Genomic DNA, 27,943 nt, shown 5'->3' with positions numbered 1-27,943 from the left:
TTTAAGGAGTCAGAGAGTCAAGAACAGAAATGGAATCCTACCTGGAGCAAGTGGGCGGTGGCTAAGGCTGTCAAAGTGTTAGTGTTGGCCCCTAAATGAAGGCTCCCACCTGTTATGTCCAGGCAGCAGCCGATATAAAAGCCGATAGAATCTCATGTCATGTTCCAATTACGTTCAAATAAAGGCATTTGATAGCACAGACATAAACCCGAGTAAGTGAGACACACTGTGATTTCAAACTTGAAGAAGGGGACTGAGTTATGTAAAATTCTTGTAAAACAAAGGGACAAAAATCACCCAAGTTATTTTGTTTTAACCACAAGTATTTATTGATGGATCAAAGAATACAATTTTAATGAAACAATAAGGCACAACTGTGGATTAAAACAGATTGCTATACAGCCAAAAGGAGCAAAAAGCCGTAATCTTAGGAACTTTAAATATGCAGGTCAAGGAGCCTCTGAAGTACCTCTCTAACAGACCAGTGTCAGACAATTCTTCACTTTTATACAATTCCTATATTACATCACTTGATCACAAATTAAGACTGATACTTCACCAAGAATTCCTCAGTCATTTATACTTGAGTCATCCAGCCTGGCCACTCTTTCTTCTCCACTCTTCCTAATCCCTTTGCAGTGTTTTTTTTTTGTTTTGTTTTGTTTTTTTAAGTAATTTCCTTCCTAAAGTATTGTGTATACATCTTGGATAGCCTTCCAAAGCAAGGAAACAGCAAGCAAGCAATGAGTCAGAGAAAGTCAGCCAAGGACAGATATGGATGAAGAGACTCATAAAGACAGATGTTAGGATAATAACAGCCTGATTCAATGAGGTCTATACTAAGCTGACTTAGGCAGAGAAGTTGCTCTGGTTCATGCAAAGGCCTATTATGCCACCTCAGGTCGTGCCACCAGTGCCAGAGCCCTTGTTCCTAAGGGATTAGCAGTGGTCTAAGAGAGGAGCTAGGATGTCATTGTAACCAGGCAGCTAATGATACGATACATTCAATGCTTTGGACCTGTATTAGGAGCTGACTATGGCTTCCAGCAGTAACATGTGCCAGGTGTAAAATTCATAGAGAATTTTGTGTAAAACCTCAAGACACTGAGGACAATCTTTAAATCTTGTGGACTGGGATAAGTTAGGCACTTATCTTTCTACTTGGAAATGTGAAGAGAAAAACATTCCAGGGCACACAGCACTGAGGCATAAACCATGCTGCAGAGGTGGGAATACTTTTAGGGTGCCCAGTCTCCTTGTTCAAGCAGCCATGAGAAACACCCCTGACAAGCATACTGTCAGAGCAGCTATTCTGGTGGTGACAGCATCCTCAAACTAAGCAAGCCTGCAGGCATATGGCTAATTTGTGGAGAGTCAACACTGTACTAACAGGAGCAGCCACGTAGGTATGTATGTTGAGAATCGGAGGCCAGAGGTAGAGCGACCTGGGCAAGCCACCCAGAAGACTTGTCTCTATAACCCTTATCTTTCAAGAACATCTCCAACCAACAGCCCTTTGGTGACAGAGCAGAGGGGACCAAGAGATGGTCAAGACATTCTTCCGAGAGAAGTATTGACCGAAAAGCTCCTGAAGAGGCAACATCCCAAAGACCCATTTAAGAGTAAAAGTAGATTAAAAACTGCCAGACCACTGAACTATACTGCCAAGTCAGAAATACATTTAACAGGCATAGCTTGGGGTGCCAAGTAGAACAGAGGGGACTGAAGCTTAATAAAAAGCAGGGACACTGAAAGATTAAGTGAATGGTAGATTGGGTGAAAGAGAAGTAGGAAGCAAAGGACGTATAAAAAAGGATGAAGGAGCATGCCAGACCCAAGCTGGGGGGAAGGCAGCATGGCTACGGTCCACATCCAGTCAAAGAGCTTTGCTGGCTGGTTCTTGGCATGAATCCCTCTCACTTCTCAGACTGGATGGACACGTGGCACTCAGCAGCAGAATAGGGGGAGATGATATTTAGAAATGGAGATATCCAGCGAATGATACTGAACAGAATTAGGCGGGGTGTACCATTCTGTAATGCCCTGTTTATACACCAAAGGCAGGTTTGTGTTGATGGAACATATTTGGGGTTGTCATGCAACAGCAGTAGTACTTTGGGAGAAGGGGAATGATGGGATGGAGGTGGGGCTGGTGTACAGGAGGACTTTCAAGTTCCAGTTCTTAAATACTAGAAAGCAAGGAACAGTTTGGTCTCAGTCCTTTAGTGAAGAAATCGGATGCTCATTTTCTGTTCTACGTCCACCTTCTCCAAAACCTGTTAAAAAAAACAAAACCCAACGACAGTTATGAAGGTCACAACAGGAGATACTGTCTCAAGCTCTTATGTGAATAATGTTTTTCTCCCTCCCTCCTGTGTAGTAGGATTTAACTTCTTCAAACCAAGAGGTAAGTGACTGACCTTAACAAATTCTGTGAAAGATATGGCGCTGTCCCCATCCTGATCAGCCTCCTGGATGGTCCTGTCTGCGATGCTGCCCAGCTGCTCGTCTGAGATATTCACTCCGACCATCATGCGTAGCACCTGCAGGACCAACAGCCAGGAATTACTGGAGACTTGGGGGTGAGCAGGACTCTTCTACTAAAATTAAAGATAAAAGCCACCCCCACCCTCTTTTCCTTTGATGTCCTCAAATATAACAGCCAAAAAGCTGAAACCCTTATCTTCTCACCTAGGCCATTCTAGACAATGATGTGAGCAGAACTCTCTGGCAAGGTCACTGAATAGGAAGGCAAAGCCTCACTTCAGGGAGAGTCCTTTGCATTTTGGTCCTCCCCATTCTTCCTGCCCGGAACGTAGATATGATGCTTAGTGGTACAGCAGCCATCCTGGGACCGTGAGGTGAAAGTGAAATGTGCTATGGATGCCAGAGCAAGAAGAAGCCTGGCTCCTGGACATCATTTAGGTACTGTACCAACCTGGACAATCTATCCCCAGGCTTCTTGTTGCATGACGCAAACTAGTCCCTTATAGGTTTAAGTCAGTTTGGTAGGGCTTTCTGGAATCTCACCCGAATGCAGTCCTCTTTGAGGCAGTGCATTAGCCCAGATATTCCTAAAGTATGGTCGAGAAACATAAAGATCCTTGAAGAGTTAAATACTAAATCCCCCCTTTTACAAAAAAGACAAGCACATTTAAAGGGTTGCGAGAACTGTGGAAAAAAAGAGAATTAAACATTGTTTCTCCAAATTTGTTCTCAGATTTAACAAAGAGATCGCCTGCTCCCCACTTATTCTGCTAACATCTTTAGGGTGTGAATATACATTGAAAACTGCTACCTTAAGCAAAACAAGCAACTCTAATGACATGGCTCTTAGACAATATGAAATGGGGGACAGGGTGCTTTTATGATGCCTTGCGTTGCCCTAGTTAACCACCTCTGTCTTCAACAGGTTAAGAGCTGAGCTTTACCCCAGGAAAGCAAGGCCTTCTAGCCCAGCTGTTCACAGGACTCCCTTTCCCCTATTCCTTTACATCCTTCCCCAATCTCTTGAAACAGATTTTTAAAAGTATATTATAGGATTTTCTGAAAAGAAAACAAGAGCTGAAATATTGATCTGTATCAAGACTGTTCCCCCCACCCCTGACCCACAAATCAATTCTTGAAAATCGGAAGTTGTACATTTGGGTAGAAATGTATACAAATTGAAGGATAAATAAAAAGTGGCAATGCTAACAAAAATATTAAACGGCCAAGCCATTTGCCATCTTCCCTGACTGTGTGTGGCCAACTAGACAAATCCATCCTCAAACAGCAGCTTCTTCAGGTCCCAGTCTAATTATTCTCTGAAGTGTTTTATTTTTAGAATTATAGAACTAATTGTGCATGTGTGCTGTGTGTATACAGTGGGGTGGGGACAGGAGTGGTGGTGTCTTAAAAATCACTCATCCAGTCTGTCAATGAGGACATAAAGGTCCAGAAGTGCCTGGACACAGGTCCCAACAGCCACTAGCCCGAGCCACCTGCCCGGGCCTCCACATCTGGCCAATGCTCTTTCCACCTCTCCATGGTGTCACTTTTAGTTCCAGTCAGAAGTTTATTAGCAAATGGAACTTTTCTTATTACTATTTTTTTAATGCATGGTGAGGTTTTTTTGTATATACCCTTCAATGGTTTAAGAAAGCTCCCGTCTCTATTTTTCTAAGACTTTAAAAAAAAAATCATGAATTGGTTGGGGTGATAAATTGGGAGACTGGGATTGATATATACACACTACTATATATAAAACAGATAACTAATAAGGACCTACTGTACAGCACAGGGAACTCTAGTCAATACCCCGTAATGACCTATATGGGAAAAGAGTCTAATAAGAGTGGGCCTATGTGTATGTATAACTGATTCACTTTGCTGTACAGCAGAAACTAACACAACATTGTAAATCAACTGTACTCCAATAAAAATTTAAAAAGTCAGGATACAAGGGACACAGGTTCGTGCCCCGGTCCGGGAAGATCCTACATGCTGCGGAGCGGCTGGGCCCATGAGCCATGGCCACTGAGCCTGCGCGTCCGGAGCCTGTGCTCCGCAACGGGAGAGGCCACAACAGTGAGAGGCCCGCGTACCGCAAAAAAAAAAAAAGTCAACATTGCTACCTTAAAAAAATCATGAATGGAAGATGAATTTTATTAAAATTCTATGGAAAAGACCATTCAACTTTTCTTCTTTAATCTGCTACCATGGAGAAATACTATTGATTGGTTTTCTAATTTGAATTCTTTGAATTCCTGGTATAAAGCCACTTGGCTATAATATAGTATCCTTTTTATATATTGCTGGATTCGACGTATTAATATTTTGTTTTGGATTTTTACATCTATGTGAGTGAAGGAGACCGCGCTGTAATTTTCTTACAGTCTTTAGAAGGTTTTCATGTCCAAGTTATGCTGGCCTCATAAAATGTGTATAGCAACTATCTTTATTGAAGTATAATTGATATACAGTAAAATGTACACATTTAAAATGTACAATCTGATAAGTTCTGACATCTGTTCACACTTGTAAAACCATCACCCCGATCAAGATAATAAACATATCCATGACCCCCAAAAGTTCAACCAGAATTTTTTTTTTTTTTTTGCAGTACGCGGGCCTCTCACTGCCGTGGTCTCTCCCACCACAGAGCACAGGCTCCGGATGCGCAGGCTCAGGGGCCATGGTTCACGGGCCCCGCCGCTCCACGGCATGTGGGATCTTCCCGGACCAGGGCATGAACCCGTGTTCCCTGCATCGGCAGGCGGACTCTCAACCACTGCGCCACCAGGGAAGCCCCCAGATGTAGCAATTTTAAATAAAGTAAATTCTTCTTACTGAAGAAAGATGTCCCCGGGGCTTCCCTGGTGGCGCAATGCTTAAGAATCTGCCTGACAATGCAGGGGACACAGGTTCCAGCCCTGGTCCGGGAAGATCCCACATGCTGTGGAGCAGCTGAGCCCGTGTGCCACAACTACTGAAGCCCGCGCACCTAGAGCCCGTGCTCCACAACAAGAGAAGCCACCGCAGTGAGAAGCCCACACACCGCAACGAAGAGTAGCCCCCGCTTGCCGCAACTAGAGAAAGCCCGCGCACAGCAACAAAGACCCAACACAGCCAAAAATAAATAAATAAATTTATTTAAAAAAAAAAAAAAGAAAGATGCCCTCAATTCAAAAGCAAAGGACACTATCATTGACCTGCAGGCTGTTTTGGTTTTTACTCAGACACAGAAATGTAGGAGTACCCTGGGTTGGTCCTTAACCTCAACTTAGAAGACTTCTCAAGGCAATGAGTTCAGACTTACTTCAGGGTGAGTAGAAACCACTTTACTTTTTAGTTTTATCTTGAAATAGAGAAATCTCCCCATGGAAATTCCTGAATGTTTTTGCCCCCTAGGGTCCTCAAGATTCATAAATATTTTTTAATACCTTTAATTAATTAATTAACTTATTTATTTATTTATTGCCACACCGCGCAGCATGCGGGATCTTAGTTCCCTGATGAGGGATCGAACCTGTGTCCCTGCAGTGGAAGCGTGGATTCTTAACTACTGGACCGCCAGAAGTCCCTCAAGATTCATAAATATTAAAAGAAGAAAAGAAAAAAGGAGAATTTTCTCCCTACCTAAACTTGTATTTAGGGAAGGGGGAGCAGGGAGAAAGAGAACGGCAATGCTAATAGGATGAAATGCCAGTCACTGCTATTAGAACAGGGAATTATCTAGGGGGAGCAACAAAGGCGAGTGAGTAGTGGCTCAGCTACACTGTCCCAGAAGCAGTTCCTTGACCCTTACATCAGGCCTAAGGACATACAAAACAGCAGCATTAACTTTTGTGTCATCAGAATTACCAATAAGCTGACAATAAATGAACTATCTGATCTAAATCATCTCACATATTTTAGTGCCAGTCTGCACTTAAATGACATTTAGTTAGCTTTCAAATAGTGGAGACATCTGTGAGAACTCAAGACGCCATTTCAAGTTTCCCCAGGTCATCTGCTCTGCTTTATATCTAGGACAGGACGCTGCATACAGCAGGTGTTAAATAAATGCTTACTCGAGGAAAGAACAATTCCTGCCCACAAAAATAAGCTGGCAGGGCCCAAACACAAGTTATTCGTGTGCATGGGAACTCTCCCACATACCTGTAACAGCTCATCACGGGAGATCTTGTCATCTTTATCCAAGTCATACAGTCGAAAAGCAACTGGTAGGAAAAAACAAGAATTTAGTGGAAATTTAAAAGTGTTTTGCCCCTTCTCAAGGAACTAAATATATAAAGGACACCTGACAGAAAACTGACAATGAATTAATAGTTTTTCCAAGAGCAACTGCAATTACTTGTAGAGCTTTTAAAGACATTGTAACATTTAAGAAACTGGGATGCATCTCATAATTGATGGCATCCTAGCTTGGATGAAGTATGGCCCCTTTATTGCACAAATCAATAACGTAATAAGTCGAATGTCCTTTTTCTTAACTTAGAATGTTTAAAAAAAAAAATCCAAAACCCGTAAGTGGCTCTGTCAGTTAGGCCATCTCACACAGCCCAAGTCTACCGTGCACCGCACTCAGGGGGAGCCAACAATAGGAGCCACAGAGGCAACCAAACAGCTGACTACACAAAGTATTACTCTGGAAAAATGACCACTTTGGCAAATTCATGTCAAATTTCAAATAATCCTCAACTACTTGGGAATCCTGAAGGTAAAGAACTTCAGTGTCAAATAGAAATGCCAAGAATTTGATGGTGTCCTGGCCTTCTCATGCTTCTCCCTCTTAACAATAGGTAAGTCTTTTAGAAACTAGGATATCTGAGAGAGAGAATTCAGAAGAGCAAAAATCATTCAGACAGTGCCATTTTCCTGAAGGGCCACCAAGTGAAAAGTATGGTAACACTGGATGATTTTTTGGCACTGTGACAAATCACACTGAGGAAGTGACTACCTTACACTTAGAGCTGAATATACTGTGGTTTTGAGGCTTTGAATCATTTCAAGTATGTCAGTAAGATTTTTGGTTTTCAGTTGGTACTGCCAATATTAAAAGGCCCAAATCCAGCTTTAGAGTTATTAAGATATACAGATTTAGAGCTCGTTCTTGGAACCCACAGCCTAGTAGAGGAAAGCAACACACACTATGCACTTTAATACAGTCCAAGTGTTATCATACATATGAAATACCAGGGAACAAAGCATATAGCAGATGTGCCTTTCTGGTTCAAGCAACATTTGAACAAGGTCTTGAAAGACAAACAAATCTGACGAAGGGTGGCATTCCAGGCAGAACTAATACTAGGTACAAGGGCAAGAGAACATGGATGAATATCTAAAAGTTTAAACATCACTCCTTGCCTCCACCAAAAGAAAAAAAAGGTGGTGGGGGGGGGCGTGCTGAGTTCACTAAAAGTCTAAGTAAAACTTTTAGAAAAATCTAATTTACTTTTTGTAAGGCACAATATTAAAATTCTGGAAGGGGGAGTAACTAGGAGAGACTTTCTCTGATGTTTGTCTGTTTTCTTTAATTTGGTTAGTTGAGTAACTAACTTTATCAAATTTGAGACTTTATATGCTTAGGAGGTTTGGATTCCAAGGGGAAGGAGACAAGGATCATAAGTGTTCCTAAAGGAATGTGTGTTTAATATATTCCCAATTTGAAAAAGAATAGGTATATGTATAACTGAATCACTTTGATGTACACCTGCACACTAACACAACATTGTATATCAGCTACAGTCCAATATAAAATAAAAATAAAACAGATGAATGGAAAATATATATATATATTCCCCAAACTAAACACACATACACACACACACACACACACACACACACACACACACACACACACTCTCTCTCTCTTCTGCATATGCTGTCATCTTTCTAAAATACCATAAAATGTGTTATTTACTAAAGATTTTGCAATGGAAATCTGTTTGCTATATAACCCATAAATATCTGTTTCTGAATTTCTTAATTGGGGGGTAACTGTAATAAACACTTACATCCCTTTCTGCCAAAGTATTTACAGAAAGCTGAAAAGCTAATTTTTGAAACCTAACTGCAATGGACTGAATGTTTGTATCTCCCCCAGAATTCCTATGTTGGAACCATAACTTATCCACAATGTGCTATTAGGAGGTGGAATCTTTGGGAAGTAATTAGGGTTAGATTAGGTCATGACAGTGAGGCCCTCATGATAGGATTGATGCCCTTATAGAAAGAGGAGACAGGAGATCTCTTTATCCTTCTCTCTTTCTGTTTCCACCTCCCTCCCAACGTGAGAATACAGCAAGAAGAAGAAGACTGTGAACCAGAAGGGGGGCCCTCACCAAGAACCTGACCATGTTGGCACCCTGATCTCAGAGTCCAGTCTCCAGAACTGTGAGAAATGTCTGCTTAAGTCACCCAGTCTATGGTATCCTGTTATAGCAGCCTGAGCAGACTAAGACACCAGCAGAGCCATCACACGATAGGGTCTTTTAGAAAAAACTACAGCAACAGTAGTTATTTCTTAACTGACTTGGATTCCTGTCACTCAGCTCTGGTCCTGAACCAGTAGAACCAGCATTTTCCCCGAGATAAGGAATGGTCAAATGCCAAATGACTGAGCCATTCTGTTAGCTTCTCTCTCTTTCCTCTCCTCCTCTCCCTTTCTCCCCATTCTTAATCCAGGAGACTTGGACTCTCCTGTCTCCAGAGCTGTCATCTCTCATCTCCAGTCCCAGGGCTTTAAATGCCATCTAATGTTGATGACTCCCAAATGTGCATCTCCAGCTTGGACCCCTCCTCTGAGCTCCTGCTGTTGACGGCAGAGCAATACAGTACAGTGGTTAAGACTCTAACTCTGCCGAGTCCTGTCTGATCGCTTACTAGCTATGTCTACGTGAGCAAGTTACTTAATCTCTCTGTGCCTCAGTTGCCCAAGAGGTGCAAAATGAGAGTAACAGAATCCACCTCATAGGGTTGTGAGGACTGAATGAGTTAGTACACAAAAGGCACTTTAAACAGTGCCTGGCACACAGGAAGAGCTCAATCAGTGTCATCTACCCGCCGTCACCTCTCTGCCCTCCTCTCCTACCACTCACTTCTTTCTTGATAACGCTGCTTTGTTCTCTGAACACCAAGCACTCATTTCTACCCAAGGACCTTTACACCAGTCGTCCCCTCTGCCTAGAGCACTCTTCTGCTATTCTTGGCATGATTGGCTCATTCTTAGGGTTTCAACTCCTCAGAGAGGTTTCCCTGACCACTCATTCTAAAGCAGTGACACCCTCCCCCATCACTCTCTCATCTTACCTTATTCATTTCCTTCACAAAACTTGCCACGATCATAAGCCCTGTTTATTCGTTTGTCTTTTTCCATATAGTCTATCTCCCTTATTACATTGTAAGATCTCTGAAAGCAAAGACCTTATCTGATTTATGCACCATTGTATCCTGGGCCTAAAATAGTGCCTGGCATACAGGAGTTGCTCAAACATTTGCTTAATAAAAGACCAAATGAATGATCTCAGTCAAACCTTTACATTTTAGTCACGGTTACTTCCTTAAAAAAAAACCAAAACACTATAGTGAAATAAACATAAAATTTAAGTGTACAGTTGAGTACTTTCACACTGTTGTGTAACCATCACCACCATCCATCTCCAGAACTTCTTCATCTTCCCCAGTTGAAATTTTGACCCATTAATAACTCCCCATTTCCCCCTGCCTCTAGGCCCTGGCAACTTTCTATGAACTTGACTACTCTAGGAACCTCATAGAGGAGGAATCAAATAATATTCACCCTTTTGTGTCTGGCTTATTGTTATTTAGCATAAGTAAATTTTCCTATGTTGTAGCATGTGACAGAATTTCCTTTTTTAAGGCCAAATAATATTTCATTGTATGTATACACCACATTTTGTGTATCCTTTCATGTTGACGGACACTTGGGTTGCTCCCACCTTTTGGCTGTTGTGAATAATGCTGCTCAGTTTCTTCTTGGCTACTCTCCCAAACTCCACATCACCAATATTCCTCATCGTCCAGATAAAATATCTTCATGCAGACTCATTTCCCACATTACTCATTATGTGTTATAAAAAACGTAAACTATTTAAGAGGACAATCAGAACATCAAAAAGGAAGCTTACCATGCCCTGGAGCATTCTAACATGGGTTGTACCTTCCACATCAGACTTTATAACCTCACTGACCTGAAGAGGAGAACAATAAGGAAACCACTCCTGGGAGACAAACAGAGCAGTAGTACTATGTGTGCTTGGGCCTGTGCCTACATAGGTACAGTTCAGCCTTGCTGATTGTCCTTGACATTCTTTCACTGTGGCATAAAAAAGAAATAGGACAAAGCATGCTCTCAGAGTCCCTGAAGAGACTATTCTCTGAGGAAGATGGACTATAAACAAATTTGCCTTAGTGGCAAATGTGTTGCTAGGTGTATGACGTTCAGTTGCTCTCAGTCTACAACAAGAAGTGCCGTCTTACTGCTTCCACAGCTCTATGGGAAATTCAGAGAAAACCAAAATACAGACAGAGAAGAAGACATCCAGGACTCCTCTGTAGCTCTGGTTTCACTGGTCTACTTACATGAATGTGATCCTAACATACAGGATGCAACAGAATTCGAATTCATGTTCAGCTTCCTATAAAAGTTGATCTGAAAGCCAAGACTAAAGTAATGGTAAAAACCATGCATAACTTGCACAGCACTTACTATTCTATCTCACCCTAAAGTCTGCCATTTCGGTGGCATTCAGGCCTTCTTTCTTCCTAAAAGAAGCTCATCCATGGCTTCAGGGGGCATTCTGTCTCTCTGCCTCTGTCTTTCTTTCCCCACTGTCAGATATGAATAGGGAAGCGCATAGCCCAGCTGCCACTGAAAGCCACCATGTGACCATGAGGAGCCACGCCTTTGGATGAAACAGACCCGAAGGATGGCAGAGTAGAGCAATAGGAAAAACCTGGGTCCTTGACAACACAATCAACCCTGACGCTTGCCCCACCTCACTCGTTAAGTGAGATAATACATCTCCTTACTGTTGAAGTCAGCTGAGTCAGCTGAAGGCATCCTCACTGATACGCTAAGTAACTACCAAATCCCCTAATGTTACCTGGAATATTTTCTTTAGGGTCAATGTGAATTAATGAATTTGCTTATCCGTTCACTCATTGATGAACACTTGGGTTACTTTCTTGTTTTAGCTATTGTGAATAATGCCACCATGAACGTGGGTGTACAAATATCTCCTCAAGACTTTGCACATACCCTTCACCCCAGCCTCTCCTGATGGTAGCATCTTGCATAACTATAATACACCATCAAAACCAGGAAACTGACAGAGGTACAATCCACAGAGTTTATTCGGATTTCACCATGTGTGTATGTGCATGTGTGTGTAGTTCTATGCAATTTTATCACCTATGTAGTTTCATGTAACCACCACCACATTCAAGGCACAGAGCTGCTCCATAGCCACAGGGCTCCAATGTCACATCCTGTTATTTAGTGTATAATAAAGAAACACCTTTATTACTGTATCACAAAGTTGTTTTGACATTTTGTTCATTGTATTTCAATATAATTGGTTTCCTCTATAATCCTATGTATTTCATTTTATGCATTCACAAACATTCCGAGATGGGATCGACAGGATTCACCAGACTGCCAAGGGAATTCATGACTTGAAAAAAGTAGAGCCCAGGCTGTAGAGGGAATTCAGGTAACAGGTCTGTGTTATACCTGATAACCTTTAAAGCCTCCTCTAATCCTGGATTAGAAAAGCAAGCATAGTTTCGTAGAGCACAGAATGTTGTCTTTTTTATAAATTTATTTATTTATTTATTTATTTTTGGCTGCCTTGGGTCTTTGTTGCTGCGCACAGGCTTTCTCAAGCTGTGGCGAGCAGGGGCTACTCTTCGTTGCAATGTGCAGGCTCTAGGCGCACAGGCTCAGTAGTTCTGGTGCACAGGCTTAGTTGCTCTGCGGCATGTGGGATCTTCCCAGACCAGGGCTCAAACCCGTGCGTGTCCTCTGCATTAGCAGGCGGATTCTTAACCACTGTGCCACCAGGGAAGTCCCTAGCACACAATGTTTCTTAACTGTCTTCTTAACCGACTCACTGGATTCACAGATGCTCCCCCTCCCCTCTGCAAATCGTTCTAGCTGATATGGCAGCACACTGCATAGTTGTAGCCAATGGGCGACTCTGGAGTGCCTACTCCACCTGCTGAGTTGGATGCTTACCGAGAGTCAGGTGTGTCAACTGTCCTAGAACTGTGCTATTTGTACTTTTCATAAAACTACATAATTTTATAAGAAATGAATGTGTGAAAATAAAGTTATTTTTAAATGAATATTAGATTGACTGCTTTTGAAAGGCTCAATATTAAGGCACTGAAGAAAAAAACCCCACCAAACTGTTGCTAAAGTATGTGTGGCAGGACAACTGCAAAAGATCAAGGAAAAAATGTTAACAGCAGGAAGATTCTATTCTCAGAATGCTTTATAAGTACCTTTAAGTTCTCTTTCCACTGAAAAGAAACTGCAACTAGAAACCTTAGACTATACATTATAGATGTGTTCTACACAAAAATGTCACACACCTCCCATCAACAGAACTTTACCAAAACAAAACAAAACAACTCTTGGTCCTACATCTAAAGACTGGCCAGTGAATGTGTTTTTAAATAATATAAGGTAAATTAAAATGTTAAACCATGTATCCTTTTCTATGATTCTATGCTTTAGCTGACTTTTTCAATTACTGATCAACTCCTGGTCTGACAACATTTTAAATGAGAAAATTTCTACTACATTAATGCCAGCATCAGGCAAACATGTAATAAATATATACTAAAGCTCATAAAACATTAAGACACAAGGCTTTGTCTCAAACAGTATTTAGTCTTGAAAGAAGAAAGTGAAATTCACTAATAAACATAAAGTATCCAATAAATTTGAGAACAATTCATTAGAATTCTATTTTCTTTTATATTTAGTTTTCTTTGTACTTAAATTTTCCACTCTTCATTAAGGTATATGATATTGTGGTAAAGAAAAGCAGTGTTTTATTATTTTGGTTCAAAAATCTTCCCTGTCTTATAGAACAAAACTTATTTTAGTATTTCTCAAACTCTTTACCTGAAATACAGAGGAGTGAACTCACACTCCTATAAGCAAGGGAGATCTGTGGATATGGCCCAAGCGCTACAAATTAAAAGTTTAAGTTTCATGTACTATCTTTCAAATGTATGTAAATTTGGCATTATATTCTATAGTTTATCTATATTTGTTTCAATATTAAAAAGCTTTTAATTTTTCTTTAAATCGTTCAGTAAAAACTTGATGGGCATAAATTAATTAAAAAACAAAAACAAAAAAACTTGATGGGCCCCATTTATTCTGTGGCTTCATAGACTTCACTGTGCACCCAAGCAAGAGAAGCTAGGGCTCAATCAATTCAATACAATTTCTTTTCTTTTCTTTTTTTTGGCTGCGCCACATGGAATACGGAATCTTAGTTCCCCGACCAGGGATCAAACCCATGCCCCCTGCAGTGGAAACGCGGAGTCTTAACCACTGGACCACCAGGGAAGTCCCCAGTTCAATACAATTTCAGTTTCAACTTGTGTTGAATGCAAAGAGAAATTTAAATTTAATTTCTTGGAGAAGTATTATAAGGGATTAGGCAATATCATACATGAACCAACAAAGGGCAGAGGGAAATTAACAAATATCCAAGGAAAGGCGGCAAGAGGCATGGAGACAAAAATTAAGTCTTGCACTAATGTAGCTGTCCACCCCTACTTAAGTCATATCCCAGTATCTATCAAATTCTAAGGTGGGATGGGTCTTTCTCACTGTTGTCACTCTAGCACTTATCACAGTACCTGGCAAACAGGATATATTAGCAGCTAACTCTTATTGCCTTCAAACCTTCCTGTTTGAAACCCCTTAATATCTCATTTTACAGAAAAGGAAACTGAGGCCCAAAGATTTTAAGTAACTTGCCCAAAGACACAGGGCCAAAAAGTGGCAGAGCTGGGATTCAAATCCAGCCAGTTGGGACTTCCCTGGTGGCACAGTGGTTAAGAATCCACCTGCCAATGCAGGGGACACGGATTCGATCCCTGGTCCGGGAAGATCCCACACGCTGTGGAGCAACTAAGCCCGTGCGCCACAGCTACGAAGCCTGCGCTCTAGAGCCCGTGTGCTACAACTACTGCAGCCTGCGCACCTAGAGCCCATGCTCCACAAAAAGAGAAGCCACTGCAATGAGAAGCCCGTGCACCGCAACAAAGAGTAGCCCCTGCTCGCCGCAACTAGAGAAAGCCGGTGCATGGCAATGAAGACCCAACGCAGCCAAAAATAAATAGATAAATTAATTAATTAAATCAAATCCAGCCAGTTTAGCTCCAGGGTCTGAGCTCTTAACCACTATGTTAGAATAAATGCTTGTTCAGTGAATGAATGAGTAAATAAATGATTTGTGAGAAATGAAAAGCAAATATTTTAAGCCAGAAGACTTTATCTCCTTACAGTGCAGTTTGTTGCTTCGGCTGTTGAGTGGTTCTGGTCCATTCACATCTTTGCTCTTTTCATTATCCTCAATGGGTCGGAAATGAGCCAAGGTCCTCATGAATCCGCGGAAGTTTACCTGGTCCTCTCTGATCAGGAAAGATAACAAAAAGAACATCTTGTCAGTCAAGGCAAGGTGATTATTTCTTATGAATTCAATACATTAACAGGTTTAGCTAGAGTGGCCTGGAAGTCCATTTAATGAGGTCTCTTTCCATACACATGGTACTTTAGGGCTCATAAAATATCTTCAGTTAAGTCTTGCCACAAGCTTGTGAGGTTTTATTCTTACTTTACAAATTATTAACCAGACTTAGAGAGGTAACAGGACTTACCAGAGTCAGTTACCTATTGAATTTACTTCTCTTTTCCCAAAGAGGATTTTAAGTAGCAGCAGGGCTGTGCTATCAGACAAGCCAGAACTTGAACTCACTGGCTTCAGACTCTGCAGCAAACAGCAAGTTAAGTCATTTCAACCCAGTGTCTCCCTAACCACCTCTCATGTCTCCCCTGCAGTCACACGTACCTAGTGATATTTTAACGTTAAGGCATATTATGTAAAAGCTGCTTTTGAAATAAAGTTTATTTAGTTATAGAAGCAATAAATACATAAATACAATAAAATAAATATTTAGTTATAGAAGCAATAAATAAATTTTATCAAATTTTTGGAAATTTGATAAAAAGAAAAGAGAAAAATACCACTTCTAGTTCTACCAATCAATCACAATCATTGTTAATATATCTCCCAGTAATTTTTCTATGTTTTTTGGATAATTGTGAACATACTGCATAATTTTGTAGCTTGCTTTTTTTAAACTTTTAGGCATGTCTACAATCAGTATAAACACTTTGAAACATTTAAACCATCTGCATAATAATTGTGTGGCTGTATCATGATTTTATTATTCCCTCATAATTGGATAGATATTTTCCTCATAATGTTTTGAAAGACCTTTGTGTATAAAGCTTTTTGGGTACTTAAGATTAGAGAAAATCTTTTTATCACACCACAGGCTAATCAGTAACCCTATAAGAAATAATTCTAAAACTTGAATGAATAAAGAATGTTTTTAATATTAAAGGAGAATGTCCCATGTGACATAGCTATTTATCTAAGGCAGTCATGGAAAGAACAGGTTGCCTGGTTCCTGTGGCTACCTAAAAATACATCTGAGTCTTTGCTCCCATTGAATAGATGTGGTATGTCGGGTCTCCTAAGTGCCAGCAAACACAGAGATCAGAGACCTTGTAAAGGTAGAGTTCAAAGGCTAGCTTGCGAGCCGCTTGTACCCAAAGGAACGACCTTTCACTCTTTAAGGTAGCTATACTGCTAATGGAGCGTTATCTCTAAAAAATGTGAGTAAGGGCTGAGGAATCAAGGAATGTGTAATAAGATCTGAGTCACATGCTAGAACAAACAGATAAATGAGTACATATATCACTGGCATGTCTCTGAGTAAAAGGGAACTAAATACCAATGTCTTACTTTCAAATCTCATTCTTTAAAAACAAATTGAACCTAAATATGACCAGAGAAAAACAAAAAACCCAGAAGCCAAATATCTGTATCTGATTAGAGCAAGAAGTAGAGGTGCAGCGTGCTAAGAGCCGACCAGTGTAGTCCAGCGCCATCCTCAGCCTCCTCATATATACCTCAAGTACATCAGCACACATTGTGTCCTTAGCAAGAAAGAGATCAGTGAAAAGGATGACAGACAACACTGTAGTCACAACAAAGGTGGTCTGGCCTTTACAAAACAGCTTTCCACAAGCTGCTTCTTCAAATAATCAATGGTTACTAGGGAACACTTAAAAAAAAAGCTGGCAAAATGACTCTACGGGGTTTACTTTTCATTGCAAAAGGTTTGGATACAAAAGAGCAGTGAAAGTTATCTCCAGACAGTTCTCTGCAAGGGCTAAAAAAAGGAAGTGAAAAAAGGCAAGAATTCAGCACTAAAACCACACCTGAAACAAACTGGGCATTTCAGGGAGAGAAAAAAAAAAAATCAGAAAATGAGGAAGTGTAAGTGATTACTCACGGTCACCATGAATCTGAAAAGGGCAGGTCTCAGTCTGATTGAGTCCTATCTTCACATGAACTGGCTGCTAGTCTTCCCCTTTGACTGTCACTCAAATTTACTGAGTGACCGTCTTCTCAACTTGCAAATTCCTTTGCTCTCAATTCAGAGTTCTAAAATTTCCTCTCCAGCGTTTTATCTGATGGTGCACTCACTGACACTTAGTCTCATTACTAAGAACTGGCAAACATATAACATTTTAAAGTCCTCTGGGTCAAATAAACAAGTCACAAGGAACCAGGAAGACATTGTTAAAGAGATTACTTAAAACAAGATTATATGATAAGCTTTATTCAGGAAACGGTATGTAATTGAATCAGTAAATATTGACTCAGCACTTTGAAGGCAGTGTATTAGGTTAGTGAAGCATATCAAAAGCCTAGTTTTACATTACACAAACCTAAATCTGTTTGAGAAAGTGTGTGTATGGTAGGGGAACTACATCCATAGTTGATGTCGTAAAAGAAATGTAAAGCAATGTTCTGGATTAAAGGAGACTAAAGAGATATGACAACTGAGCCAGACTGGGATCCTATACTGGAGGAAGGGGACATGCTAAAAAGATTGTTGGATAAACTGATAAAATTGGACTATCAGTAATATATTAGAATACAATAGGTAATGAGGGAAATAGATGAAGGTGGTCAAAGGGTACAAACCTCTAGTTATAAGATGATACATTCTGGGGACGAAATGTACAGCAAAGTGACTATAGTTAACAACACTGAATTGTATCTTTGAAAGTTGCTAAGAGAGGTAAAAGTTCTCATCACAAGAAAAAAGTAACTAAAAAATAAAAAGAAAAAAAAAGAAAAAAGTAACTATGTGAGGTGATGAATGTGTTAATTAATATTATTGTGGCTATCATTTTTCAATCTATACATGTATAAAATCACTATGTTGTATACCTTAAACTTATACAATGTTATATGTCAGTCACATCTCAATAAAGCTGGAAAAAAGAATACATAATATTTTATATTAATATTATTACAGCACTTGATAGGTGTGGTAAGTATAAATTACACACTAGATTTCAAAGACTTAATATGAAAAAGAATATACAATATAATAATACTTTTAAAATATTGATAACATATTGAATAATATTTTGGATATATCAGGCTAAATAAAATATATATTGCCAAAGTTAATTTAACTTGTTCATCCAAAATTAATTTAACGTGTTTATTTTTACTTTTTAAATGTGACTACTAGAAAATTTGTAGTAATTATGTATGTGGCCTGAATGATGTTTTTATTAGCTAGGACTGAGACAGAGAGCATACACAAATGAGGCAAAATGTTAACAATACAACAGATGCTTCTGGGTAAAAGATGTACAGGTGTTCCTCATACTGTTTGCAAATTTTGCAACTTTTCTGTAAATTGAAATTATTTCCAAATAAAAGTTTTAAAAATGTTTAGTTTTACATCAAAGATAAACAGAGACTAAAGACAACTTTGAAGATGGGCTAATAGACCTATCTGAAGTTTAAAGCAAGGATGAGGGTAGAGATATTTTAGATATGATCGAGTTAGAGAGGCCTAATGTAATCAGGAGGATCATGGTCTGAGATGACCCAACCGATAGCAACATTCCAGATTAGCCTCAGAAAGGAAGCCCAATAAATGCAGGGACTCACCCCTCTGGAAAGAAGGCATTGATGATCCGGTCCCCCAATGGGTTGATGGCAAGTTCTGGAATCCGCTGAAAGTCTTCCCGGCTGCCAAGAGAATCACCTTGGGTTAGAGACCATTGGCCCTTAGCATGAACTCCTTCAGTCATGCTAGAGTACAACCTAGCAGGGATATTACCTCCTGGAATTTACTTCTGTGGCAAATTATACCAAATAACTGCAAAGAATAGCACTTTAATAGCTGCCAAGTGTTTCTTGCACCAGCTCTGGAGTGGAAGAAGCCAGGTTTGACTATGCCACATTCTAGTGAATTCAGCACACAGGTTATGTCAGTAAACCAACTGACAAGCAAATACTAAGCTGTCCCTGTAAATGATTCCTTGAACATTACTATTTTGTACTTAGTAAGTTTGGAGAATGAAGAGCAACTGCAAAGTATCAAACACTGCAGAGTTGAATACGGGAGGAAAAATTCAGAGGGGCCTCCATACCCTTGATAAGAAGATATACAGCACTTATGAAATGCAAGGAATTCTTAGGTGATATTTACATCTAAGTAGAGAATAAAACATGACAGGGACTTCCCTGATGATCCAGTGGTTAAGATTCCACGCTCCCAGTGCAGGGGGCCTGGGTTCAATCCCTGGTCAGGGAACTAGATCCTGTATGCCGCAACTAAAAGATCCCACATGCCGCAACTAAACATCCCATGTGCCACAACTAAGGTCTGGTGCAGCTAAAAAAAAAAAGCATAAAATGTGACAACTAACTGACTGGCCTTTTCTCCATTGCCTTCTACAGACTAGAGGTATTTAACCACAGAATATGGCAAGAGCAGTCATCCTCTCAGAACTTGAAGTCTGTTGAAGTGAATATTGTTAGTTATCATTCACTGTATATACATTATGTGCCATTCTAACTCTGTTTATATACTTCATCTCATTTCTTTATGTCACCACTTTATACCCTTTTAGAGCTGAGGAAATTGATTTTTTTTTTTGGGGCCGTGCCATGTGGCATGAGAGATCTTAGTTCCCTGACCAGGGATCGAACCCATGCCCCCTGCAATGGGAGCACAGTGTCTTAACCACTGGACTCCCAGGGAAGACCCAGAGCAGAGGAAATTGAGAGTCAGTGAGATAAAGTAACACGTCCAGTGCTACAGAGGTAAAAAGTGGCAGAACTGCAATTTAAATCTAAGTCTGTAAGTCAAAGCACATGTTCTTTTTCCTAAAAAACCACACTTCTTTCCCATAGTACATAAACTTTTTGAAAGGTGCTCTCCCAAAAAATGTTCAGTAACTGTTTTTTAAAAAATTCTTTGGTTGATATTCTGTGCCAAAAATATAAAGCTACCTACAACAAAGACAATATATGTACAAAATATCAATGTCATAAAGGACAGAGAAAGGCAGAGCATTGTTCTAGATCAAAGAGGACTTAAGAGACATACAACTGAACTCAATGCATGATCCTAGACTAGGAAAAAAAACTGTTATGAAGGACAATACTGAGCCAACAGGTAAAAATGGAATATGGACCATATAGAATATGGAATATTATATAATAGTGCTGTATCACAATGCTAAATTTCTTGATTTTGAAATGACAATGTCCTTGTTATAAGGAATACACACTGAAGTATGTGGCAAAATGTTAACAAGTGGCAAATGTGGGTATTGAGTATATGAAGTTCTTTGCGTTATTCTTGCAACTTTTCTGTAAGTTTGAAATTATTTCCAGATAAAAAGGGGGGAAAAAGGAATACAAACTCAAAAGGTGATTCCTGCCTTCAAGACATTTACTAACAGAAGAGATAAAACTTATTCCTTCACCCTCTTTGCACTAGAAGCTAATGAAATGTTCGTATTTTACCCAGGAGCCTTCAACTCTCTGGTCCTCTCGTGGTTTAACATTTACAGGGTGCTTAATTAATTCAACAAGCTCATCTCCACCACATCTGGTCATTTTCTACAGGCGTAGAAAATGACCCAGGGGACTAAGCACAAAGTTCTGGTACAATAACTCCAGATTCTAATCTTCTTTCATCATTTAGGGTAATAATTTTTATATCAGTTAATGAATTAGAAGAAGCCATTCATAAGATAACTAGGTTGCTTAAAATGATGAAAGAAAGAAAATTACTGAGGTCCTGATTATTTAATTCAACAAACATGTACTAAGCTCTTATTATATAATGTGTTCTATAATACAAAGTCTGCATTATCAACACAATGTAGTTCCTCTACATTAACAGAGGTTAAGAAACAATAATTACTCCCTTTTAAATGAAGATTAAGGCTGATTTGAATTGCAAGGCCACATACCTCAGTTTAATGTCTAATGAGCTTAAGTAATTTTAGCTGCAAAAAGATACAGTTTAAATACCAGGCCTAGTATCAGGTGCTGAGTCCACAACCTAGCCTAACCCCTTGGGTCTCAATGAAGAATCTAGTCGTGGACTTCCAATGTCAATAAGGACCTAAACCTTGTCTTACGACACTTTTAAACTTTACTCTTAGAATTTAGATTGTATATAAAATGGGGTCTATAAGATCAAGGGGAATACAGTTGAAAATATAAATATAAAAATGAAAGGGTATAAAAAATAGTTTATAAACTGTCAAACAATGTACAGTTTATTATTGCTGGTTGTTCTATAGTGGAATGGAGATCATCTGGACACTACCTCTAAAACTCAGCTTCTCAAATTTGTCTGCCAACACAAATCTAATGGAGAAAAAGAAATACTCCAAGCAGCTCACATACCACAAGTGTTATAATTCATTCAAAATGCAAATTTTTGTGTGCTCATTAAAAAACATACCAATATTATATTCTATCTCATAGTATGCCTAGGAAAATCTTCCTTGAGGATTAAGACATTATTACTGGTAGTAAGCAGAACCATGTATAATGGCATTTTTTATGGCCAAAAAATTCACAATGAAGACTTGTTTTCCAGATATGTACAAGCACAGAGATGCTCTGGGAAACCAGTTTTAGAGACCTCAGTAACCAGAAATGCCAACCCTCTACACTGATCTTCACTGTGCAAGTTCTTTCTCTTATACAGAGATGTAGCCTCAAAGTTAACTTCTTATATTTTAAGGACCCAGGGTAGATGCTTAGATAACATACATAATGAGGACATTAAAGTCTGCTAGTTGGACATACCTGTGGGAACACACGTTCAATTAAGAAAACAGTTTTCTGGGGACTTCCCTGGTAGCGCAGTGGATAAGACTCCACGCTCCCAATGCAGGGGGCCCGGGTTCGATCCCTGGTCAGGGAACTAGATCCTACATGCATGCTGCAACTAAGAGTTTGCATGCCACAACTAAGGAGGCCACCTGCTGCAACTAAGGAGGCCTGGAGCCGCAACTGGGACCTGGCACAACCAAATAAATAAAGTAATTAATTAATTAAAAAAAAAGTTTTCCACATTTTAGTATAATAGAGAAAAATCATTTACTATTTGTATTTATTATGTAATTATTTATATTTATTAACATTGAAATGATAATAATTTCCGTTATCTAAAACATTTGATATTTTAAATTAAATTGATAAAAATGATTTTTTTTGTCTTGGTAATACAATTTTTTTTCAGGTTTGCCAGGTGAGGGAAGTAGCAGTTACAAAAACTAATTAAAGGAACTCTTAAGAATGGGTCAGCTGCCCACTGTTGCCAGGACCCATCCCAAGAATATAAAACTATTTGTCCCCAGGATAAAAATGGAGAACTGCTATGGAAAGATCCACCTGGGCAGGGTTTCGGCCAAGTGTTGGAGGCTGGCTCCCCAGGAACACAGTCCTTTTATTTGGGGAAGAGAGTTGCAAATTTGTCCCCTTGCTCCCTGACCGTATGCCCTAAAGTAAGGTCCAGCAACTTACTGGCCCTGCTCAGAGTATAGAGGGCTTGAAGTCAGTCCTTCCATCCAGGCAAAGACCTGTGGAGAAAGCAACCACAAACAAGCCCATGCCAGTTTTCTACAGTAATCCATCCACACTTTTTCATAAATATGAATGGACAACCAACACTTACCGGCATTTTGGGAAAATCAATAACATAAAAAAGTAGGATCAAGATGAGTAGAGATAATCATAATTCAGGGAACAAAAAGGAGTTCTGAAAGATTCTAGTAAGTAACGCAATAGATATTTGATAAGTTCTTGCATCTGTAAAACAAAAATAAGCTACTATGATAGAGCAGAGGTCAGAGAACGAGATAGTTTCTTGGAAATTAAAAATATGACTGTGGATAAGTTCATCAAAAGGTCTACAAAATAAATTCAAGGATATCTGTCAGAAAGCAATGGAAAAAAATCAGAAAATATGAGAGAAAATTGAGTCACGGTGGTCCAATAGCCAACCAACAGAAATGCCATGAAAATCAATAAAGAAATAAGAGGGGGAGGAAGTAAAGAAATAGCAGAAGAAAACTTTCCAGCTAAAGGACATATTTTTAACTTTTTTTATGGCCATGCTGCATAGCATGTGGGATCTTAGTTTCCCAACCAGGGATTGAACCCTCGCCCCCTGCATTGGAAGCGTGGAGTCTTAACCACTGGACTGCCAGGGACATCCCTAAAGGATGTATTTTTAGATTGAGAAGGTTCACCTGATACTGAGCAATGAATAATGAAAAATAACCTACAAAAAGGTACAACTTTGTGAAATTTCAGAACATAGGAGGAGATATTTGAAGGTTTCAGAGAGGAAAAAAAAAGATTATCTACTAAAAGAATGAGAATTAGACTGGCATCGTGGTTCTGTGAAACTCCATTCTGGAATGACTGATACCATTGTGTACAAAGTAAGTGCTTATCCAGGATATTGAAATCATCTGCCCTCTTGGATGAAGTCAAAGAAGAAAATGAGTCTCAAAAGCACTTAGTTTTTAAGCAGATAAATGGCTACCATTCAGGAAACAATCTCTTAGAATTTATAGGTAATCTTATTTATTTATTTGTTTGTTTGTTTATTTATTTATTTTTGGCATTTGGGATCTTAGTTCCCCAACCAGGGAGTGAACCTGGGCCCCCGGCAGTGAAAGCGCTGAGTCCTAACCACTGGACCGCCAGGGAATTCCCTAGAGGTAATCTTTTTTAAAGTGATATATAACAACACAGCCAACTAGTAATTTCAGTAATAACTTTCTTGCAGAGTTTAACTGGTCTGTAGTCAATTTAACCTGCATGGATTTACCATCCAGGAATAGTTTTCATCATGGTATTATTTGAGAAAAAGTATCTGACAAAAATCCAATATTAAAATTGCTCAAAAAAATTGCTCAATGCACAGGATATTTTTAAAGTAAACTTTTAATGAAGTATAACATACATACAGGGAAGAGCAGAAATCACAAGCATTCGGTATGATGAATTTTCACCAAGTGAAGATTATAACCGGCACCCAAATCAAAAAATTGATTACTATCAGTACCCAGATACCTCCTTCATGTTCCTTTTGTCTCTATCTGCTCCCCTCCTCAAAGGGTAGTCATTATCCTGACATCTAACACAGATTAGATCAGCACCAAGGATATTTAAACAAAAGAAACCTTCTTTGTATCCAGATAACGACCAGGCTCTCACCCTGATCTGACCTACAAAGGACCATTTCAGGGCACCTTATAGGACCCAGCTGGCTTTTCAAAGACCAATTTCAATGGCAGTGGTAGAAATATTTCACCCAAAATAATGGCACATGAAGAAAGTAAGATTTGTGAGGTTATAGTATATATTTATATTCTGTGAAATACCGATCTAAAGATTACCAATCATTTTAACTCAACACCTATTGGTAGGCCAAGGAACTAGTGTTCTATAAAACATACTTTGGGGGTGAATCTCTGAAAGCATTTTGCAGAAGCTCCATTTCTAACCAAAGCCTTCTATAGTTTCTGCTTCATGATCCCACTGAGACTGACACTTTAAAAAAAGGAGTACAGGGGTTTCCCTGGTGGTACAGTGGTTAAGAATCCACCTGTCAATGCAGGGGACACGGGTTCGAGCCCTGGTCCAGGAAGATCCCACATGCCGCGGAGGAACGAAGCCCGTGCGCCACAACTACTGAAGCCCGTGCGCCACAACTACTGAAGCCCGCGCACCTAGAGCCCGTGCTCCGCAACAAAAGAAGCCACCACAATGACAAGCCTGCGTACCACAACGAAGAGTAGCCCCTGCTCACTGCAACTAGAGGAAAGCCTGCACACAGCAACGAAGACCCAACACAGGCAAAATAAATAAATAAATAAATTAATTAAATAAATTAAATTTTAAAAAAAGGAGTACAGAATGCCTTGGACAGTACACTATAGTCTCTCACTCTGCAGAATTTGGCTTCAAGCCGCAGACATAGAGCATCTTGGGAGAGGAAAGTGAAAATGTGGAAGGAAAAATATTTCTCCTACTAACTTTCTTAGGAAAGTGGGGCATGTTAAAGGCAACAAAAAGACTGGAGGTAACTTATATTCGGCTGAGCACCCTAATGGGTTCTAGAAAGGTCAAGACAGGCCTTGAGCTGAGTCTGGCGGTAAAGGCTGGAGAGAGATAAATCACTCTATTACTATAAAAGAATTCTGAGTTTACCAGGTTATGTCTACGGCTGGAGGGAGTAGAAAAGATGGGGTTGGGGGAGAAGGGACGACAATCTATAACAAGATGGCCAGGGGCTGAGATGGCCATTGTCAGAGGCACAGCCACTGTGAAATCCCTGATATTGGGAGGGTCCAAAAAAATGATTTATTGATATATACACAGTTGACCCTTGAACAACATGGATTTGAACTGTGTGGGTCCATCCACGCGTGGATTTTTTTCAGTAGTTAATACTTCAGTACTACAGGATCCATCATTGGTTGAATCTGCAGATGTGGAACCACGTACACTGAGGGCAGACTATAAGTTATTCTCGGATTTGACTGTGCAGAGGGTCACCACCTCTAACCCTTGCATTGTTCAAGGGTTAACTGTAACATGCTAGTTGTTTACTATGTAGTACAATGGGGTAATTTCTTCTTGCACTCAAGGTGGCTTGGGGCTTTTCCCGTATTTTAATCCAAACCATGATGGAGATCAAAGAACAGATTTCAGACCAACTGCTTTGTAATGCTGAATACAAAAGAATCAGCTAGACTCAGGTAACCATGAAATCAAAAATTACCCTATCATTTCCTACCATCTCTTCCCCTACCAAGAATTTGTAGAAACCAGAACAGAAAGCAGTGCCTAGTGCATCATAGGTATTCAATAAATACCTATCAAATGAGTGAGTTAGTTCACTGGCTTTCCATAGAGTGTGAAATTATGTTTTAGGGGCAGAGCAAATCTTGCCTAGATTTTAAGGAGCAGGTAAGACTAACTGACACATGGAAAGTTTTCACCTCTTCTGAGGAGAAACAGCTCCTTTTACAAAAGATTTTCCATTGTTTTCCAGCAAACAATGAAAGTGATTAAAGCACACATTTACAAATCACCCTTTCTAGAAAGAAGAAAAGGACTCAAAACTAATGTGAAGGGTTTCCCTGGTGGTGCAGTGGTTGAGAGTTGCCTGCTGATGCAGGGGACACGGGTTCGTGCCCCGGTCCGGGAGGATCCCACATACCGCAAAGCGGCTGGGCCTGCGTGTCCGGAGGCTGTGCTCCGCAGCGGGGGGGGGGGGGGGGGGGGGGGGGGCCGCAGCAGTGAGAGGCCCGCGTACCGCAGGAAAAAAAAAAAAAACTAATCTGAATTCTATAGCTTCACTTAGTGGTTAAATCCGAATTTATGAGGAAGACGTAATCCCAAGCTCAAGTAAATTATTCAAGTATTTGGGCTGAAGGAAAAATAGAAATTTTTAGTCTTGTTAATTTTTCTAATACAAATTTATATAGTCTCCTCAACAAATGGTGCTGGAACAGCTAGATATCCACAGGCCAAAAAATAAAGTCTGACTCTTACATTTCTATCTATTGTTACACACACACACATTTTGTTTTGTTTTGTTTTGTTTTGGCTGCACTGCGCGGCATGTAGGATCTTAGTTCCCCGACCAGGGATCGCACCCGCGCTCCCTGCAGTGGGTTAAGTGCACAGTCTTAACCACTGGACCACCAGGGAAGTCCCTTCTTTCTTTTTCATTTTGTATAAATATACCAAAAAATACATATATATATTGTGTGTGTGTGTATACATATACATACAAAAACCTCAAAATGACAAACATCCAGTTAAAAAATAGGCAAAGGACTTGAATAGGCATTTCTCCAAAGAAGACATACAAATGGTCAACCAGCACATAGAAAAGATGCTCAACATCATTAGCCACTAGGGAACTGCAAATCAAAACCACAGTGATCTACCATTCACATCCACTAGAATAGCTAAAATCAAAAGAGAGATAATAAGTGCTGATGAGGATGTGGAGAAATTTGAACCCTCATTACATTGCTGGTGGGAATGTAAAACAGTACAGAGCTGTGCAAAAGAGTTTGGTGGGTCTTCAATAAATTAAGCATAAAATTACCATGTGACCCACAATTCTACTCCTAGGTATATGCCCAAGAGAATTAAAACATAAGTCCACACAAAAATGTTCATAGTAGCCAAAAGGTGTTAACAACTCAAATCTCTACCATCTGATGAATGGATGAACAAAATGTGGTCTATGCATACAATGGAATATTATTCAGCCATAAAAAGGAAAGAAGTACTGATACACACTATAACATGGAAGAATCTTGAACATGTTAGGGGACTTCCCTGGTGGCACAGTGGTTACCAATCCGCCTGCCAATGCAGGGGACACGGGTTCAAGCCCTGGTCCGGGAAGATCCCACATGCCGTGGAGCAACAAAGCCCATGTGCCACAACTACCGAGCCTGTGCTCTAGAGCTCGTGAACCACAACTACTGAAGCCCACGCGCCTACAGCCCTTTCTCCACAACAAGAGAAGCCACTGCAATGAGAAGCCCACGCACTGCAACGAAGAGTAGCCCCTGCTCACTGCAACTAGAGAAAGCCTGCCCACAGCAACCAAGACCCAAGGCAGCCAAAAATAAAATAAATTAATTAAAAAAAAAATCATGTTATATGAAAGAGTCAGTCACAAAAGGCCACATACTGCATGATTCCATTTATATGAAATGTCCATAGAG

At 39.9% G+C, this 27,943-nt stretch overlaps 1 protein-coding gene across 1 annotated transcript in view; it reads right to left on the bottom strand.

The window, feature by feature from the left end:
- Positions 1–302: 302 nt before the first annotated feature.
- The window catches only part of CHP1 (calcineurin like EF-hand protein 1), a 37,267-nt gene continuing 9,626 nt past the window's right edge, over positions 303–27,943 (bottom strand). The window contains exons 3-7 of the mRNA XM_060168827.1: positions 18,807–18,887; positions 15,041–15,168; positions 6,643–6,704; positions 2,421–2,543; positions 303–2,276 (exon numbers count right to left, since the gene is read on the bottom strand). Coding sequence (XP_060024810.1) covers positions 2,223–2,276; positions 2,421–2,543; positions 6,643–6,704; positions 15,041–15,168; positions 18,807–18,887 — 448 coding nt within the window. The 3' untranslated portion in view covers positions 303–2,222. The remainder of the gene's footprint in view (positions 2,277–2,420; positions 2,544–6,642; positions 6,705–15,040; positions 15,169–18,806; positions 18,888–27,943) is intronic.

This window comes from Lagenorhynchus albirostris, chromosome 1, assembly GCF_949774975.1.
Source record: "Lagenorhynchus albirostris chromosome 1, mLagAlb1.1, whole genome shotgun sequence".
Taxonomy (NCBI): domain Eukaryota; kingdom Metazoa; phylum Chordata; class Mammalia; order Artiodactyla; family Delphinidae; genus Lagenorhynchus; species Lagenorhynchus albirostris.
The sequence above is the reverse complement of the archived record's forward strand: the minus strand, read 5'-3'. Positions and strand labels throughout refer to the sequence as shown.